Source organism: Octopus sinensis, linkage group LG1 (assembly GCF_006345805.1).
Source record: "Octopus sinensis linkage group LG1, ASM634580v1, whole genome shotgun sequence".
Lineage (NCBI taxonomy): Eukaryota > Metazoa > Mollusca > Cephalopoda > Octopoda > Octopodidae > Octopus > Octopus sinensis.
Window position 1 is genome coordinate 182,520,045 of NC_042997.1, and position 17,200 is coordinate 182,537,244.

At 31.4% G+C, this 17,200-nt stretch overlaps 2 protein-coding genes across 7 annotated transcripts in view; one reads left to right on the top strand and one right to left on the bottom strand.

Moving 5' to 3' along the window:
* The window catches only part of LOC115218522 (syntaxin-binding protein 1), a 163,730-nt gene that overhangs the window by 113,130 nt on the left and 33,400 nt on the right, over positions 1-17,200 (bottom strand). For all 3 annotated transcript variants that reach the window (XM_036507404.1, XM_036507385.1, XM_036507394.1), the window contains one exon: positions 13,005-13,024. In XM_036507404.1, the coding sequence (XP_036363297.1) occupies positions 13,005-13,024 (20 nt within the window). The remainder of the gene's footprint in view (positions 1-13,004; positions 13,025-17,200) is intronic.
* LOC115218494 (rap guanine nucleotide exchange factor 1) overlaps positions 1-17,200 on the top strand; it is a 211,035-nt gene that overhangs the window by 47,575 nt on the left and 146,260 nt on the right. The gene's annotated exons all lie outside the window — the stretch shown is intronic.

Sequence of the window (17,200 nt, forward strand, 5' to 3'; positions counted from 1 at the left end):
GTGTGTGTTTGATTTGCTTCAGAAGGATCTGCAGTACTAACTGCCTTATTTAAGTGTTGAAAGGTATTTTCTTTTACTCGGACCAAATTTAATTTCTTTGTATTTTCCTTAGTCTGCCCTATGCCATAAATATATGAATAAATAACAGCTTGCTTTTATAATGCTTACTAATAATAATTAAAAATATATTGGTGATAATTGCATTGTTAGAAGATATTGTACTTACAATTAAGATTTCTTGCAAAAGAAAATAGCATGCTCTAGAATATTAATTCAAAAGAAAAAATGGGTTTGAAATTAAGACAATTGAATTAAGCTTTAAATAATGCATACTAGCATTTACCATAATTGCTTTGACAATATCAGGTATTAGCACAACTAATAATGTTATGTGAATGTAAACTTTGAAGAAGAATTTAAGATAACTTATTGTGAATTTGAACCATTTATGATATTTAATCAGTTCCAGTGAAGAGAGAACATATAACTATTTTCATGGTTTATAGCCTGAAATAAAATTAGAATAAATTTTGTTGGATATAATATCCTAGAAAGATCAGCTCAAGCAACACATTCAAGAATGATATGCCTTTGAAAATTGATCATGTTGCTCATTGATGGTTTGACAGTCTAAATAATTATTCAATACATCTCAAATTTTTGAGAAGCAAATGAAGAAGCAATGTACTTTTTATTATGTCCTTTTTATTATTATTTCAAGAGACTAGATCAATTTGAAGACTGATATTAAGTACATTAGATTTTATTTAGATCAAAATTATCTTCTGTTAAGGTTTCAGCTTTAAGTTCCATGGTGTCAAATAGCAGAAAATCTGCTTTATTATGTTAAAGTGAAATTTAGCTGTCCAGGGGTAAGATGGTTGAGTGGATATGGCATTGAACTCAAGATTTGTGTTCAAATCATCAACAAGCATTCTAAATATATTTGGCAGTACCCCTAATTCTTCATGCTTCAAATCACCTAGCTGTTTGGAATAGATATCAGATCATCTGGGGATGTTTGCATCAGATAGATAGACATCCCATTTAGGGTAGGTTTGACTTTCATCCACTCAACAAACTGAAACCAGAACTAAGCACTGGCTTCAACTAATACAGGAGCCTCTAAGTGATTGTTCAACCTACTAAAAATAGAAGCCAAATTTATTGGTATCTTCCAGTTAAAATAAAAACCTGCTGACTTCTGTTCCATGATGTGCAGTTGTTTACAAATTTCAGACATTACTTGTTTAGTAGCCTCTTTCCCTCTTCCTCATTGTGTGTATGTGTGTGTGAATGTCCATTCATGTACATATGGTGTTTTTCATATTTTTGAGAAAGATCAGTAAATAGTTCATGAGTTTGTTTAGTATTGAGAAAAGCAACTTCACACTATTTAATGCAAACCCACGCTTTTGGGTATCTTTTTATTTTAACTTCAGAATATTCCAAAATATTTTTCTGCTTATATTTAGAATTTTGTGGCTGTGTGGTAAGAAGTTTGCTTCTCAACCACATGCTTCTGGGTTCAGTTCCACTGCATGACACCTTGAGCAAATGTTTTCCACTATAGTCTCAGGTCAGCTAAAGCCCCTTGTTAGAGAATTTGGTAGACAGAAACTAAAGGAAACCTATTGTGTGTGTCTTTGTGTGCATGTGTGTGTCCCTGCACTTAACAACCAGTGTCGGTGTGTTTATGTCCCTATAGTGGTTCAGTAAAAGAGACTGATAGAATAAGTACCAGGCTTAAAAACAAATAAGTACCAGGCTTAAAAACAAATAAGTACTAGGATTGATTCATTTGGCTAAAAGATTCTTCAAGGTAGTGCCCCAGCATGGCTGCAATCTAATGACTGAATCAAGTAAAAGAAAAGATAAACAATAATATTTTAATGATTTACATAGCTTTCTGAATTAATGAAGACATTTTGAAAGCATTTGTTTCAACTGAAAACCCAAATATAAATTAGTAATATCTTAGTTATAGGAAATTTCACTTGGTCTTTTTCTATGAAACTTAGAAGTTGTTAGTCCAACTACTCAACAGAAAATGCACTAATCTTCATATGAAAGGCTTATTTTAATGACACTATGAAAAAGAAAAATGAATGGGCTTATTGTTATTGACAATTTATATTATTTTTCAAATATATAGGTGGACTTGTAGTTTTCTTTCTAAAATAAAGTAATTGAGTTTTTTTGTTTTAATCCTTTGTTTAAGCATTACTGAATCAGGGCAAAGTTTATTTTGTATCTGTATATTTGTTTATCTCAAAAACATTGCACATGGGCTGTGAGCTGCATTCTACTATAATTTGTTGTGTCACTAGGCAAGTTATGTAAATGTTGTTTACTAAGGATTACCAGCTGAAAAAAGATATCAGTGTGACTGATATTTTTTTGTAATTGACTTTTATGTGTTGAAAACCAAAAATTAGTAGATTTTAGCTCAAGAAACTATTTACGTTCTTGCTATTAGTCTGGTACAAGGTGAGATGAAAGTAGTATTAATGAATGAAAGAAGACTCAATTTTATCTGAAGCTTTAAATCTTGAATGTGATTGTTCAGAATATTTTATCACTCCTCTCGCAATATAACTTATCCAGTAACAGACTTCTTATTGACAAAATATATTTTGAAATTATTTTGCCTTAAAGACAAAATAATTATAAACAAAATAAATCATGAAGCAGAGTTGATCTTTAAACAAAACTATTTCTCAAACCTTTATGTGATCAGTTATCTAACTTCTTAGTAATAACAAAATCTCCTTTAAATCAATCTTACCTTTTTATGCCTTAGTTCTGCTTAAGCAGAGGTGACTAAAGTAACACAACAATAACTGCATCAAGGTACAAGGAAATTCTCTTTTGAGGCAACTCCACTCTATCCCTCAAAATATTGTAAATGTATGTCAGAAATATGTTGATGTGGAAGAAAGGGAAGAGCTATATTTGAAATAAACAAATTGAATATATAATTTGTTGCATTGGCGATGTGAACTTGAGAGACAAAATGCAAGTGGAGTGTCTAAGGGGCAGCTATTACTGATGCAAGTGAGGTGATTGCATTAGCATAGGTTGTAAGTTATATAAGGGATAAATCTGAGAAGTGGATTAAATTTCAAAGTATTAGTATTATGAAATTGATGATACAAAATATAAAATTGAATACATGGCCAGCTGTGTGCAGTAGATATGACAGCATAGTATAACTCTGTACTATGAATAACTGATGTAAGTGTGATGAAAAGTGAGTTACACCTAGGAAATTTTGACACTAAATATGTACACTACATTTCAGACAATTGGGTTGCTGAGATGTACAAAAATGTGCTGCGCTATGTTTCTTGACAACTTGTTAACTTAATAATTGAGTTTAATGTCAAGTTAACATTCATCAGCAAAGTCTGATATTGAAATTATAATGATGATTAATTTAAGGCTTTTTTTTTCTCTCTGATTTGTAGAGCAACAAATATAATGAGACTATTATTTATTATTATATCCTTGTTAACATAGCCTAATGCCCTAGAAACTGACCCACTTCAGCTCATTCAGTAAAAGTAAATATGTTTGTAAAATCAACTATTTTTTTTTACTCATCATATATCTGACTTTTATGATTTCAGAAAAATTTCTATTCATGACACATTTGGACAATTGATGTAATGTACACTGTTTATCTAAACTGATATTTTTATTTCTTTCATTTAGAGGACATTGAAAGATCCATATTAACTACTAATTAAAAATAAATGGATATATTATTCTGTACATGAATAAAGAATAACTTTGCCGAAAATGTATTCTATCTTATATTGACATTGTTAAAATGAACAAACAAATAGAAAACATTTTTTAAAAAATGTTTGAAGTATTTAATAAGTCAACAATAATTGTTAACTTAATAATTGAGTTTAATGTCAAGTTAACATTAAAATCATTCGTTTCTTGTTTTATTAATTCCTGCATTTCCTCTGGTTTTAAAATATTTGTTGAATGGATAAGTGTTGAAACTCAACATTCTGAGTCCTGGCCCCAAAAAGGTGTGAGTGTATGCATACACATGCACACACACACACACACACTTTGGGATTTAGACTCAGATTGCTGAATTTCAGCATTTAATGTCATTAACTCAGAAGGGAGTTTACTTGTCAAATTTTAAAATCATTTCTCTAATGTTGCTTTATTAAGTTGAACTCTGTATTTGGTTTTCTAACTAAGCATTTTAGTCAATGCTGTCTGTACTACCTTTTCTTCATTTCCAGTAGCTCCATGCCTAGAATGGAAGAGATATTATTCCCATAACTTACCATTTTCGTTCTTTACATGCATGTTATCCCTCCATGTTATATCGCTTGACCAGGTCTTTTCAATATTTTTTCTTCTTTCATAATCTTCATAGGTCTTATTGTTAATTCTTTGTAAGGATTCTGTGAGGGCAGAATAGGTTATGAATATCTCAAGAGTACTTTTTTCTCTAAAACGTTTCTCCAGGTTCTTGTGTGTAAGTTACTTTATTGGTACAAATGGGTTGGAAGTAGATGATAGTTCCTCTTTTTTCACTGTAATATTGATGAAATTCAGTTTAGATATGCCATTGACTTTTGGATTTCAGTGCACCAACATTGTGACTCAGTGAAATTAAAAAGAAATTATTTTTCTATGGTAAGAGTAGAACAAGTTGCTTGCTAAAATAATACAATTTTCCTTTAACAGTTATTTTTAAAAGTTTCAAGAAGAAAAGTAATCCTAAAAGATTACATAAGGTTCTTCTGGCAAGGGAAACTGAAGTAATTTCAGTTTATGTTAAGATGCTTAGTAGTAGATTCTATAATGATTAGAAGTAAACTGAAACAATGGAGGACTATCCAGAATGAATCACTGGCTGTGTGATGGAGCTGAAAAATCATATTGCTTCATTGGCTGCTTGTTAGTCTTGATCAGATTTGCTTGACAGTTCTAGCTATGGACATCTGGTCTTTATTGTGAAACTTGCTGTTCTAAGATTTATGATTTAAACATATGGTATTAATTTTAAAGATGGCAGAGTTTGGTGAAACAAATTTTGCTACTATATTAAGAAAATTGAGTCAGCGGAAGCTGTTTCACCGGCTCATTGGATAGTTTTAGTGTGTAGCACAATATAAGAAAATAGGCCTTATTTTATTTAAATTGTATACTGTTATTCAATTAATTTTTAAAAAGTTTATTTGTTACTGTTCTTAATTAAATGTTTTAATGATTTGGAACATACTCAAATTTAATTACAATCATTTTCAATGTCATGTTGTCTGAATTACAACTTGTCTTTGTCTAAACCAGTGCAAATTCTTCAGAAGAGAATACATCGATTACCTTTAGGTCTTTTACTTATCTAAAAGAAATTACAAACTGTGTGTGCTGAGAAAAAGCAATTTGAAACAGAAAAATATCTTAACATTAGTTAATTTCATTAAGTAATTTAATGAATTGCTTGATGTAACTAAATAATTTACTTACATTTATTAGATTGTATTAATTCACCAAATTCACAAACGAGCAAAATTTTTTAAATATATGTTTGGCATTGTTAAGTAAGTAAATTAGTAAAAAATATTCTTCATTCAATAAGCTCTTATCATCAGTTAGTATTAACCAAAATAGCTTGAAACTAGTACATACAATCTAGTATACAGTTGGTGTCTGTCTGTTTGTCTGCACATATGTTTATGGTTATGTCATCTTAAAATATGAATTAGATGTTTTTATAATTGCTAATGTCACGATGGGTGTTTTGGAAATCTTCCCCCAAAATAAAATAATGAATATAAGGTTATTAAAAGAAAACCTGTACTTAATGATGACTTGCAACACTCCTATATGTAACAGAATTATAAAAATATTTACAAATACTAAGAAATCATTAATTTACTTATTATTGTTACTTCTGTTATAAAAATAGAAGACAGTCTACCAGCCCTGACACAGTAAATTGCTATATTAACTGCCATAAAATTTGTCTAAATTGCCTTTTTTCAAGCCATTCTTTGAGATACAAGTTTGGAAGAGTCCATTACAATAATTGTTATTTCCTGTCCCAACATTCCCACGCATAAACAATTACAAATTTTCCCATTGTTTTTCTTTTTTCCTTTTTGTGCCTTTGTTGTCCTCCCACTCTCACCTCATAAGCAAGTAAAGCTAAACATTGTTCTGATTAAGTGTTGAGATTTGCAATTCAAAATTTTCTTTCTTGTTTAAGATATCATGCTTAATCTAAAGATCATCTTGAATGATGCAGCCATGAGATACAAGAAAAATTAATTCCATTCTTTATATTTCTACCTTTTTGCAGGGAATACAGTGTAATCCCCACAGAAATAAACAAATACACACATTCTATTTTTTGCTAAGTCTCATGCTTCTCTAAGCAAGTGTTACTTTTTACATTTAAAATATATTTGTGCTTATTAAAAATACCTAATTTGTATATTTCCTCAGTTATTTCTAGTATATTCAGTTACCACTATTTTGTAATTATTACTATTGAAAAGAAATTGACTGACAAGTTCATATGCTCGATTTATTATATTTTACTAAATTTCAGTAGAGGATTATTCTTTTATTTGACCTAATAACAAACAGGGTGGCATACAGTATTTACTATTTGCATTGAATATAAGCAATTACATTAATTTAGGTACTTTGACCTATTATGAGGAAAGGAGGGCATGAATACAGAAAAATTATTCTCTGGGAGTTGGCTTCCTTAGCTAATGAACATTTATTTGAAAATAGTCAAGGAACTCCTTTAGCTTTCTGACTAGCCTAGTATAGTCAGTGACATGGGCACTGGAAAAGTTAGAAGATAAAGTATAAGAGAGCTAAAAGGCTGATTTTGAATGAAAGCATTTCAGAAGTGGATTGCAGGGAATGATACCTGAAAACTAGGTAGATATAAGAAAAAGCAGTAGGATATTTGCCAATGCTTACGCTTAGAGGATGAGTAACATGAATGTTTTTGAATTGTGGGTCAGCATATTCAGATGCAGAAGTATATATGAAATAATATGAGACAACATGCCCTCAGAATAAAATATGGATAGGTTTTGCTTTGAAATAAAGGGTGGAACCTGTGGCAACTTCTCACAACATTTGTGAAAAATCATCAGTTCTGGTAATAGTGAATAAAGCAATTAAAAAAACAAAAGCAGAAGTGCAGGTTCATCATTGACTTTCTAAAGACAGTTGAGTTTCATTAAGTATTATGTTAGCTGTACAGAATGTTTAAGTGAAGTTAATGCAGGGGAATGGAGCTGTAATCCCTATTTATCATAAAACAATTACAACAGAGGTTCTTAGCCAAGAGCAAGCAACATTATTGATCGGCTCCTATTTTTTGTGGTCTGATGCTAGATGTTGTGCTGCCCGTGATGCAGGTAATGGATACAAATGAATTCCAAATAAATTCTTTTCAACACAAACTCAGTTAAGATTTTAAAATATGTTAATCGCAGTAAAACAATTCTTTAAACATCCATTCTTTCATTAGATATACATCTATAATCAATACTTTAAGTATCTACAGGCCTTGATGTAGCAGTAATAGGTATGTTCAATGCCAGTTGGCTATATTATTGATTTCTAACATTGGCACAAATCCAATCATTTTGGAGTATAGTTTATGAACTCAACTCCAATACTTGACTATTACTTTATTTTATTGACTCTAGAATGAAAGACAAATATGACTACTTGGCTATAATATTTCTTTAAGCACAAGACCAATTTTTGTTGATTGGTGTTTATTTTATAAACCATTTTTTTTTTCTTTTTTTTTTTTTGGTGATGAAAAATGACCTCCAGTAGGATTTTGATTTTGGTTTGAGAAAGATGAAAGTAAATATTGTAATATAATAAGTCTGATGAAGTAGTGTCCTGATCATTTTCAGCTCCTTCCAGTAGCCTAAAATTTTAAAAAGCTGTCATCTTATAATAGAGAAAATGGTTCAATTCTATCAAGAAGGCATAAAGGATAAAATGTACACTTTGCACCTGAAAGATTAAGGCTGGTGACAATGAAAGTTTAGTGGCATTTTAAATGTAATCAGTTGTTATAAATTGGATTTGTTTATAGATTTTAGTGAAACCCATTATTGTTTCTTGCAAAAGATAATAATTGTACATCTGTAGAGTTTATTGATCTAATGGAATTGTTTATTGTGTAGTTATCAAAATTCATTTATTTCATATGTTTCTTATCCATATAAAATAGTTATATTCCAAACAGTTACAGATTCCAAAAGAGAAGAGAAAGTAGAAATGTTTGAATAAATATCATATTGCAGTTGGCAACATTGTGTAATAAAAGAAGGCATTTTTGTACTTTAGAAAGCTAATCTTCAAAGCATATATTGAATATAGTGAAAGTGAGCATTATCTAATCTGTTACAATAACAGTGAAGCTATGTAGCTTATGAATGGTGGTTACAGATAGCTTATGAATTACTTATTCTAAAGAATGGAATATCTTAAGATTAGTTATTTATCTATCTCTCTATCTGTACCAGTATACTATGCTCACAGTAAAAATAATGTGTAGTACCTACTTAATAGGTTTGTTAAAAAAAAGAAAAAAAGATAATAAAATGCCTTATTGCCTGCTAGTTGGAACTGTACATTCTTTTTACAAAGTAAATATGGCTTTGAGCCATTGCTAACCTGATAGATTAATTTGTTATCCTTGAAGATGCAACCATCTAAACTGAATAGATGTAATAGATGCAATGCAAACACAATGAATCCTCTGTCATTTTCAGTGATGAGTATTTCAGTTATTTGATCAACTGAACTACTCATTGAAGTATAGTGTAAGTGGCTAAACATTCCACAGGGACTTGTACCTTTAATGTATTTCTCAGGCAAAATTGGTATGATTACAAGCAGTATGGGACAAAGATGGCTCTTTGAATTAAGGTGTTGTCCATCAAACAGGCTTTCATGCAAGTTCCTTCTACCCACTTTTAGTCATAAGGTTTGAGTGAGTCTGAGGCTACAAGAAATAAAAAAAAGAATCTAAAGTGCTATGCAATAGGATCAAACCCATGACCTCATGGTAGTGAAACGTTTTAACAATTTGGCCATCCCTCCACTTGCATGTGTGCGTGCACACATACACATGCAGACCCACATACATTGTGATATCCAGTATCGCCATTAATAATACAAACATTCATTGTTATGTTCAAGGTCATAAATGAATAACAAAGGAGCTTGATACATCATTATTACAACAAAAAAAATATTAAGTGAATAGTCTGTATTTAAAGTTTACAATCACTCTACCAGGGTACTATTGTTTTAGTCTCAACACATGATCGTAACTCAAATCACCTAGAATTTTTCAAGAGAAAGTTGAATCTGAAATATGTAATTTAGCCTTATATAGAAGCAACACAGTAAAAACTTAACCAATACATGCCAGCATTAGTAATACACATTGAAATGATGAGGGTATTGATATAATTTTCACATACTAATACATGAATATATAGTTTGAGTGTAGAAAGTAAGTTTAGGATTGACAGAATCATTAGCTTATTTGCAGTATATGTCCCAGTTTTTTACCTTCTACATTCACCTGCAATGACTCTTACCAAGCTCTGTTAGCTTTTTCCTCTAGACAACATTAGGGGCATGAAAAAGATTTGTTGTTGTTATTCCCTAAAGATGACCTTACTCAGGCTTGCAAGAGAGGAACCTTCCAAGTGCAACTACATGGTCAACCCTGACTCAGCAAAGAGATTTTTTTGCTTCAGTGTTAAATTTTTTTTTTTTTTTATTATAGTGAATGTCTTAGGATTTATAATTACTAGTTATTCTTGATTTTAGAAAAGCTAGATGACTTTTGCAGAAATATTCAAACAGAAAGTACCTAATGAAAAGTAAACTTTCAAAAGAACTTGGAATTTCATGGCTTGTAGGATCAAGTTTGCAGTATTTCTAAAGCACAGGACATTTTGATTATTCTTGATGGCTATAGTTTCTAATGAGAAAATGTGACTGACACTTGTAACAATAGCTGCTGTCATTCTGTTGAAGAATGTACTCTGTTTGTAAGAAGGCAAAACAATACAACTAATGAGCAAATCTTTGATTACCAGCAATCTTAAATCTTCTCATCCCTGTATATGTTATCCTTCAATTTTTCCATTATTAATATATAACATTCTTCAATGTTTCTCATTTAAAACTTAAGATTTATTAAGCACTCTTGACCTGTTTATATTCTATTAGACTATAAGTCAGAATAACTGAAAAATGTTTGTGAAATTGATCTTTTGTTTGAATTGTTGCAGGTTAGCAAGTAAATATAGTCTTTATTTCTTTGGCTTCTTAAACCATTGTTACTGCCAACTATTGTTGCAACAAGGTCAGTTGTTTAGAACTTAACAGTTTAATCCCAACCCTTTTCAAAATTTCATGCAAGTTCCACCTCTTACAGTTTTCTGTTTCTTCCTGTTCACATATCCACCTGATTGTTACTGACTTACAACAGTTCAAAGTAGATATCAGAACTATTTCAACTGCCCCCCTTTTTTTTTTGTTGATTACATGTAGACTTCAATAAACTTCATAACTAAATCTGCTTAGCAACACCACCCACTCAACCAGGGAGTAGCATCTATAGCAACTAAACATTTTGCTATTAAATTTGAAAGTGTTTTTTACACACACAACTTTCAAATCACATAACCTGAAGTGGTTTATTTATTTATGAGGAATATTAAAATATACCACAACTATAAAGAGTTTGATTAAGCATTCAATATATATATATATATATATATATATAATATATATATATATATATATATATATATGAAATGATGGCACAGAAGTTCTAAAAAATTCAAAAGAAAGCATTTAATCTCATAGAAAAAATAATGAAAATGAAAGGTCTTTTAGTTGTCATTAATATTGTTCAGAAAAGAAATATGTTAATAATGTTGCAGGAAAAATGTATTATAAATGATATTTTCGCTAATTTTATATAAAAGTTTTAGAATTGTTTCACTATGATAAGATACACTCATTTAGTTCTCAAAATAGAGAATTCCAGATAAAATTAAGCATATCCCATTATATAATTATATATTATTGTATTGATTCAAAAGTTTTGCAATATTTTGGTAACTTATTTGCTTTATTTGTCAAGTTAAGCAAAAGCAGCCTAGCATTCAAAGTAAAGGCCATCATGTTGCACTATCTGAAGCCACTTTTCTACCAGTTTTTTTATATCATGCTGTTACCAGTTCTTGTCCTTCAAAGTGAAGAACTCAAGCGCAATAAGTGAGCTATAGATTGGAACAAGTAGTAGTCTGAGGGAGATATTTTTCTGCAGTCCTAATGTGCATCAGCATTGGTTAAGCAAAGGCCAGTTTCTAGAACCTGTCACCAAATACGAGTGTTTTGAACACAAGGCGATGTTCTGCATCTGTTGGAATTATGAGGGAATAATTCACTACGAGTTCATTCTGGACAGTGAAACCATTGATGCCAACCTGTACTCTGAACAGCTGGAGCAGTTGTATGCAATAGTGTAGCAAAAATAATCTTCTGCAGCAAGACTATGACCCAGAATAAACTCCAAGAACTTGGGGGAATCAAGCTGTCACACCCACTATATAGTCCAGACCTAATTCCCTCAGATTATAACTTATTCCAATCTATGGCTCATTTCCTATGCTCTCGGTGCTTCATCAACCAAGAGGATGTGGAAACTTTAGAGAAAGAGTTCTTCATCTCAAAGGACAAGAACTGGTATCAACATGGAATCAAAGAACTGGCAGAAAGGTGGATTCAGACAGTGCAACATGGTGTCCTCTACTTTGAATGCTGGGTTGCAAATAAGTTAGTAAAATATTGCAAAATTTTTGACCCACCACAATACTTTTAGCTGCTATATTTCTTTATGTCATAATGATTAAAACTATGCATTCCTTTTCATAATGGACATGGTTTCAGTATAAAATGTGTTATATATTGTCTGCTATGTTTATCATATAAATCCTCAGATTAATATTACTGAACTAAATTTATATCCAGTATTGCCTGCCATAGTAAATGCATTTGACATTCTGGGTTTCAATATGAAGAGCTTTGGAAAAGAAATTCTGTGGTAGCTGATAAGGTGAAAGTAAATTTAGATATGTTGCTTGTTTATAAATATAAATAGCAATTCTTATTTGGTTACAAATCATGTTTCTATTTTCATTTTGAAATTAATTTACAAACAAATTACTATAAATCTTTTACATGTATGAATGGTACAATATTCTACAGATATCTGTCAACTACACTGTAATAGCCAGCATAATATAATCAGGATCATGTTATACAAGAGTTTTTTGCAAAAAGAAAATTGTATATTAGAATAAAAATGTCTAATCTTATGTATGAACTCCTGAAAAAGAATATCTTGATTAAACGTTTAAATTAGAACCTAGGAGTGTAAGGTAGACAAAACAATCTTTTAAGTTGCTTATCTCTGTCTCCCCCTTCACCTCTCTTTTCATTTGCTTGATATATGTTGAACCTATTTATAGCTTTTCATATAATAAATGTGTGTGTGTGGATCTGTTAAGTAGAATTATAAATTTATTTCAATTGAAATTCAAATGTGAGATTTTTGTGTTTTGACAACAGTAGAAACCATAAAATATCACATAATATACTATTTTCATTATTGTAATTCTCAACTAAGTATCGCTATATAAAATTGCTGGCAAGATCCTGTGTTCCTAAGGTAGAAAGAAAGCAAAATTTCTCTTATGTGTAGCTGAAGCTGAATTTAATCAGATGAAGTTTCAGCACTGCTATAAAGGAAATGAAAATTGTTCCTATTATTATACTTTAGTGCTTTTGATTATTTCAGGATTACTTATAATGTTGGTTACATATTCTCATCAACAGTGCATCGTCAAAAATATAAAAAGTAATGTTACATTACTTACTGAACAAACTGTAGAAGGTTCTTCAGATGGTTTATCATATATAACAAAAAATTTTCAAATCTGATCATATGAATTAAATAAGCTCTCTTATTTATCAATAATATTTATTTTATTAACAAGTAGGGTAATTGTTTCAATTTAGCTAGGGGATAATTTTATAAAAGTATTATTGCAGGTTTCTTATCAGGATCAATGTAACTGTTTGTGGTTTGGATCTAACCAGACATATTTTATCTTAAATGACATTGCCGAGGTTTTCTCTTCAAATATCAATTAATATACATATTTATATACAATATTAACTCTAGGATGACTTTGATTACTGAAGGTGTTTTTGTAGGATTTTTGTAGGGATGTGTTAAGAGAGTTAAGAAATGGAAATAATGAATAAATGGTTAAACTGATGCTATTCATTTTTGTCTTAATTATGTTGTATATGTATATAGTACAGTATGTAGTTTCAGTATGTAGTTTTATGTCTAATGTACTTAATCTGAATATTTATGTTAATGTAAGGTGTGACAATTATTATTATAAAAAAACTTGTAACCTTTACAAAACATTTTAATGTTTACATTCTTTTATAATTCTGTGACAAGTAATCACTAATATCATTGTCTGTTCCCTCAAAAATATTGCCCCTTCTTACAGTGACAACATTTAAGTTGATGAGGATGAAATTGAGATAGACAACAATGTAATTGAGGCTAAAGATAACAAAACACAGGCTGACAAAGGTTGATAATGACAAATTTGAGAGGAGAAAACCTGTATATCACACACACATTTGATCATTAAATCTAGATCTTGGTTTCATGCAAGTGTATAAACATATTTTGGATTTTCAGTGCATATGAAATCAAGCTAGTCTATCTTCTATGTAAATCCATGCTATGGATTTAATGGTCTAATCACACAACAGATTATATATAATTCATAAGAATTTATTGAGCACTATGATGTTTTGCATATAAAATCTTAAACATGTGATTAATGTAATAAATCTAAATAATGTGTGTGTGTGTGTGTGTGCACATGCATGCAAATAATATTTAGATTTATTATAGGAGCACCATCTGATCGTGGCCGTTTGCCAGCCTCGTCTGGCACCTGTGCCGGTGGCATGTAAAAAGCACCCACTACATTCATGGAGTGGTTGGCGTTAGGAAGTGCAACCAGCCGTAGAAACATTGCCAGATCAGACTGGGCCTGGTGCAGCCTTCTGGCTTCCCAGACCCCAGTTGCACCGTCCAACCCATGCCAGCATGGAAAGCGGACGCTAAACGATGATGATGATAGGAGCTCTTTATGTAGCATGGTAGTATATGGAAAAACCTACAGCAACTTGACATGAGCGAATTGGTCAGCTGCAAAGAGACTACAAAATTATAAGTCAGCAAAGTCATCAGGCTATCAAGCATATTAATGTTAGTAGAGTTGCTAAAAGCCCAGAGATGAGTTCAGGTAAAGTTAATCACTAATAAATAAATAAATTAATATATATATAAACAGACTACATTGTTTCAGCATCATAAAAGAAATGTGACAAGAGATTAATGTTTCATTAGAGATAGAAAGTATAAAGATTAACAGATAACACAAATAATGCAAGTATTAGTGAGGGTCAGAACAGTGTGTCATTTAGCTTTCCATAATGAAATATAATGTATAGTTAGTGATTTAGTGTTATATTTAAAAAGTACTGTGACAGTGGATAAAAAAAAAAACAATATATTTATCGTAAGTCTTTCTCTAGGTCTATTAGGATTAGAGCCCTCTAAAGTTTTTTAAATATGTAAAACACCAAAATTCAAGTTCATCAACATCTTTGAAAAATAGCATTTTTCTTGAATCTTATGGCTAATAAAAAGATCATATTGATCACAAGATCAATGCTTAAAAAAGGAGTTCAATTTTACATTTTTGCTTTTTTATTCAGTACACATTTTTGATCCAATACCTATATTTATAACAGACAGTTTCAAGGAATTTATTCAGGAAAAAAGAGGCAAGAATGGTCATGTGAAAATGTTGGTTAAGACCAAACTGCTCCTAGTACAATACTATAATCAAAAAGAAGCAGGCATCAGTAGTGGTACATATATTGCATGCACTGAAGCATCTGGAAAAGACTAGTTAAGTTTGAACCATAGATACATACATTATTGTCATCCTAGCAGGCACATTCCCATATCTGGTTGCCTTTGAAATTGGCAAGAATTATTGGTTCTATCAGCTTTGCACATCAGTGGGATAGGAGTCACAATCACAAGCATTACCTATGCTTTACATAAATTCAATAATGGCCATTTCACTAAATCACCTGACTAGTGGCACTATATTTTTTTGGAGACAGTTTCAGGAAAAGTTCTTCAAGAAAACAAGACACTATAGTTAACTTCAAGCCAAAATGCTCATCTTGTAATGGAAATATAAGCTTTTCATGGGTCATATGAAAAGAGTATTGACAGACAAACATTTCTGATTAGAGCTTATGAAGAAGAAATAAGCTCTTCTGAAAGTTAATTTGTTATTGTGTAGAACCCAGAATTACCCATAGGTTTTGAATTTATGTTACCCTTGTAGAAGATTAAAGAGTAAATGGTAGTAATAGTAGTAGAAGAAAAAGGGTTAGGGAGAGTGGTAGAATGTTAGACTAAATATGTTGCAATATTTAGTTAGGTCCCTTCATATTCTGAGTTGAGATCCCACTAGTTGACTTTGCACTTTCATCCATTATTCTATGGTTATTGAATGGGGAACAATTTAACCAATTAGCTTCTCCTCCAAATTTCAGGCCTTGTGCTTACATCACAAACAATTATTGTTATTCATTGCCTTTCAACTTGCCAGGGTAAATTAAGTAATAGTAATATAAACTGGGGATCAGCTGTCTCCCTCATAAATTTGAGGCCGTGTCTCCCTCATGTCTCCTCATAAATTTGAGGCCTTGTGCCTGTGTAATATATCATTATTAGCTGTGTATGGGAAAAGCAGTAGTTGGCCTTCTATAATTCTGATATTGGTAAAAATGAGTACCAGCCAAGCACTGGTGTCAATTTAATCGATTGCTCCTGCCCCTATCAATTTGTGGCTTCAGGCCAATATTAGAAACCCTAACCCTACTTTCATCATCATCATCATCGTTTAACGTCCGCTTTCCATGCTAGCATGAGTTGGACGATTTGACTGAGGGCTGGTGAACTAGATGACTGCACCAGGCTCCAACCTAATCTGGCAGAGTTTCTATAGCTGGATGACCTTCCTAACGCCAACCACTCCAAGAGTGTGGTAGGTGCTTCTTACATGCCACCGGTACAGGGCCAGCCAGGCGGTACTGGCAATGACCTTGCTCGAATCTTTTACACATGCCACCGGCATAGGTGCCAGTAAAGTGATGCTGGTAACGATCATGCTTGAATGGTGCCTTTTACGTGCCACCGGCACAGAGGCCAGATAGCTGCTCTGGCAACGATAGAATTTTGTCTTGCTTGAATTTAATGTTTTTGTTAATTTGTATTTAAATATATTTTTGTATTTGTTCTCACCCCATTACAAAGATGTTATGACTTGACTTTAAAATTGTGTACAATTATTTTCATTTAATATTCTAAAACTGCCTGGTAGATTTAGAAATACAGTTATTTAGGTGGGGTTTTTTTTTACTTATCTAACTTTAATTCAACTGATTGATTTTATACAATTTCACTCTAAAAAAAAGTATTTGTATACAAGGTCTTTGCTAATATTCACCAAATTGTTATAGTTGTTGTCTGGATTAAAACATTTTCAAGTTTATTTCCTGAATTTAGTAAAATCTTAATGGTGTTTAACATTGTCTTTTACTAAGCTAACATGGAATTCTTATATTTATCCTGTCTATAGAACAAGGAATCAATTTGTGTTAAATCATCATCTCATTGTCCTGTAATTAAAGTTATGAATGGTCTCAAGATGGTAGTTACTTATTTTCTCTCTCAGTGTATGTTATGTGTAAATATTTATCTTTCAGCTTAACAGCATTCAGGAGGTATGAAAGATGAAAAAATGGTTGAAAAGGTTCATAGAGGGATAAAAGCTGAATGGACTGACTACTACTACTACTACTGCTGCTACTGCTGCTGCTACATCAACAGCTGCCAAAGCTCCTGCCACTACTGATTTTAGCAGTCACAGCTATAGCTACTGCATCACTG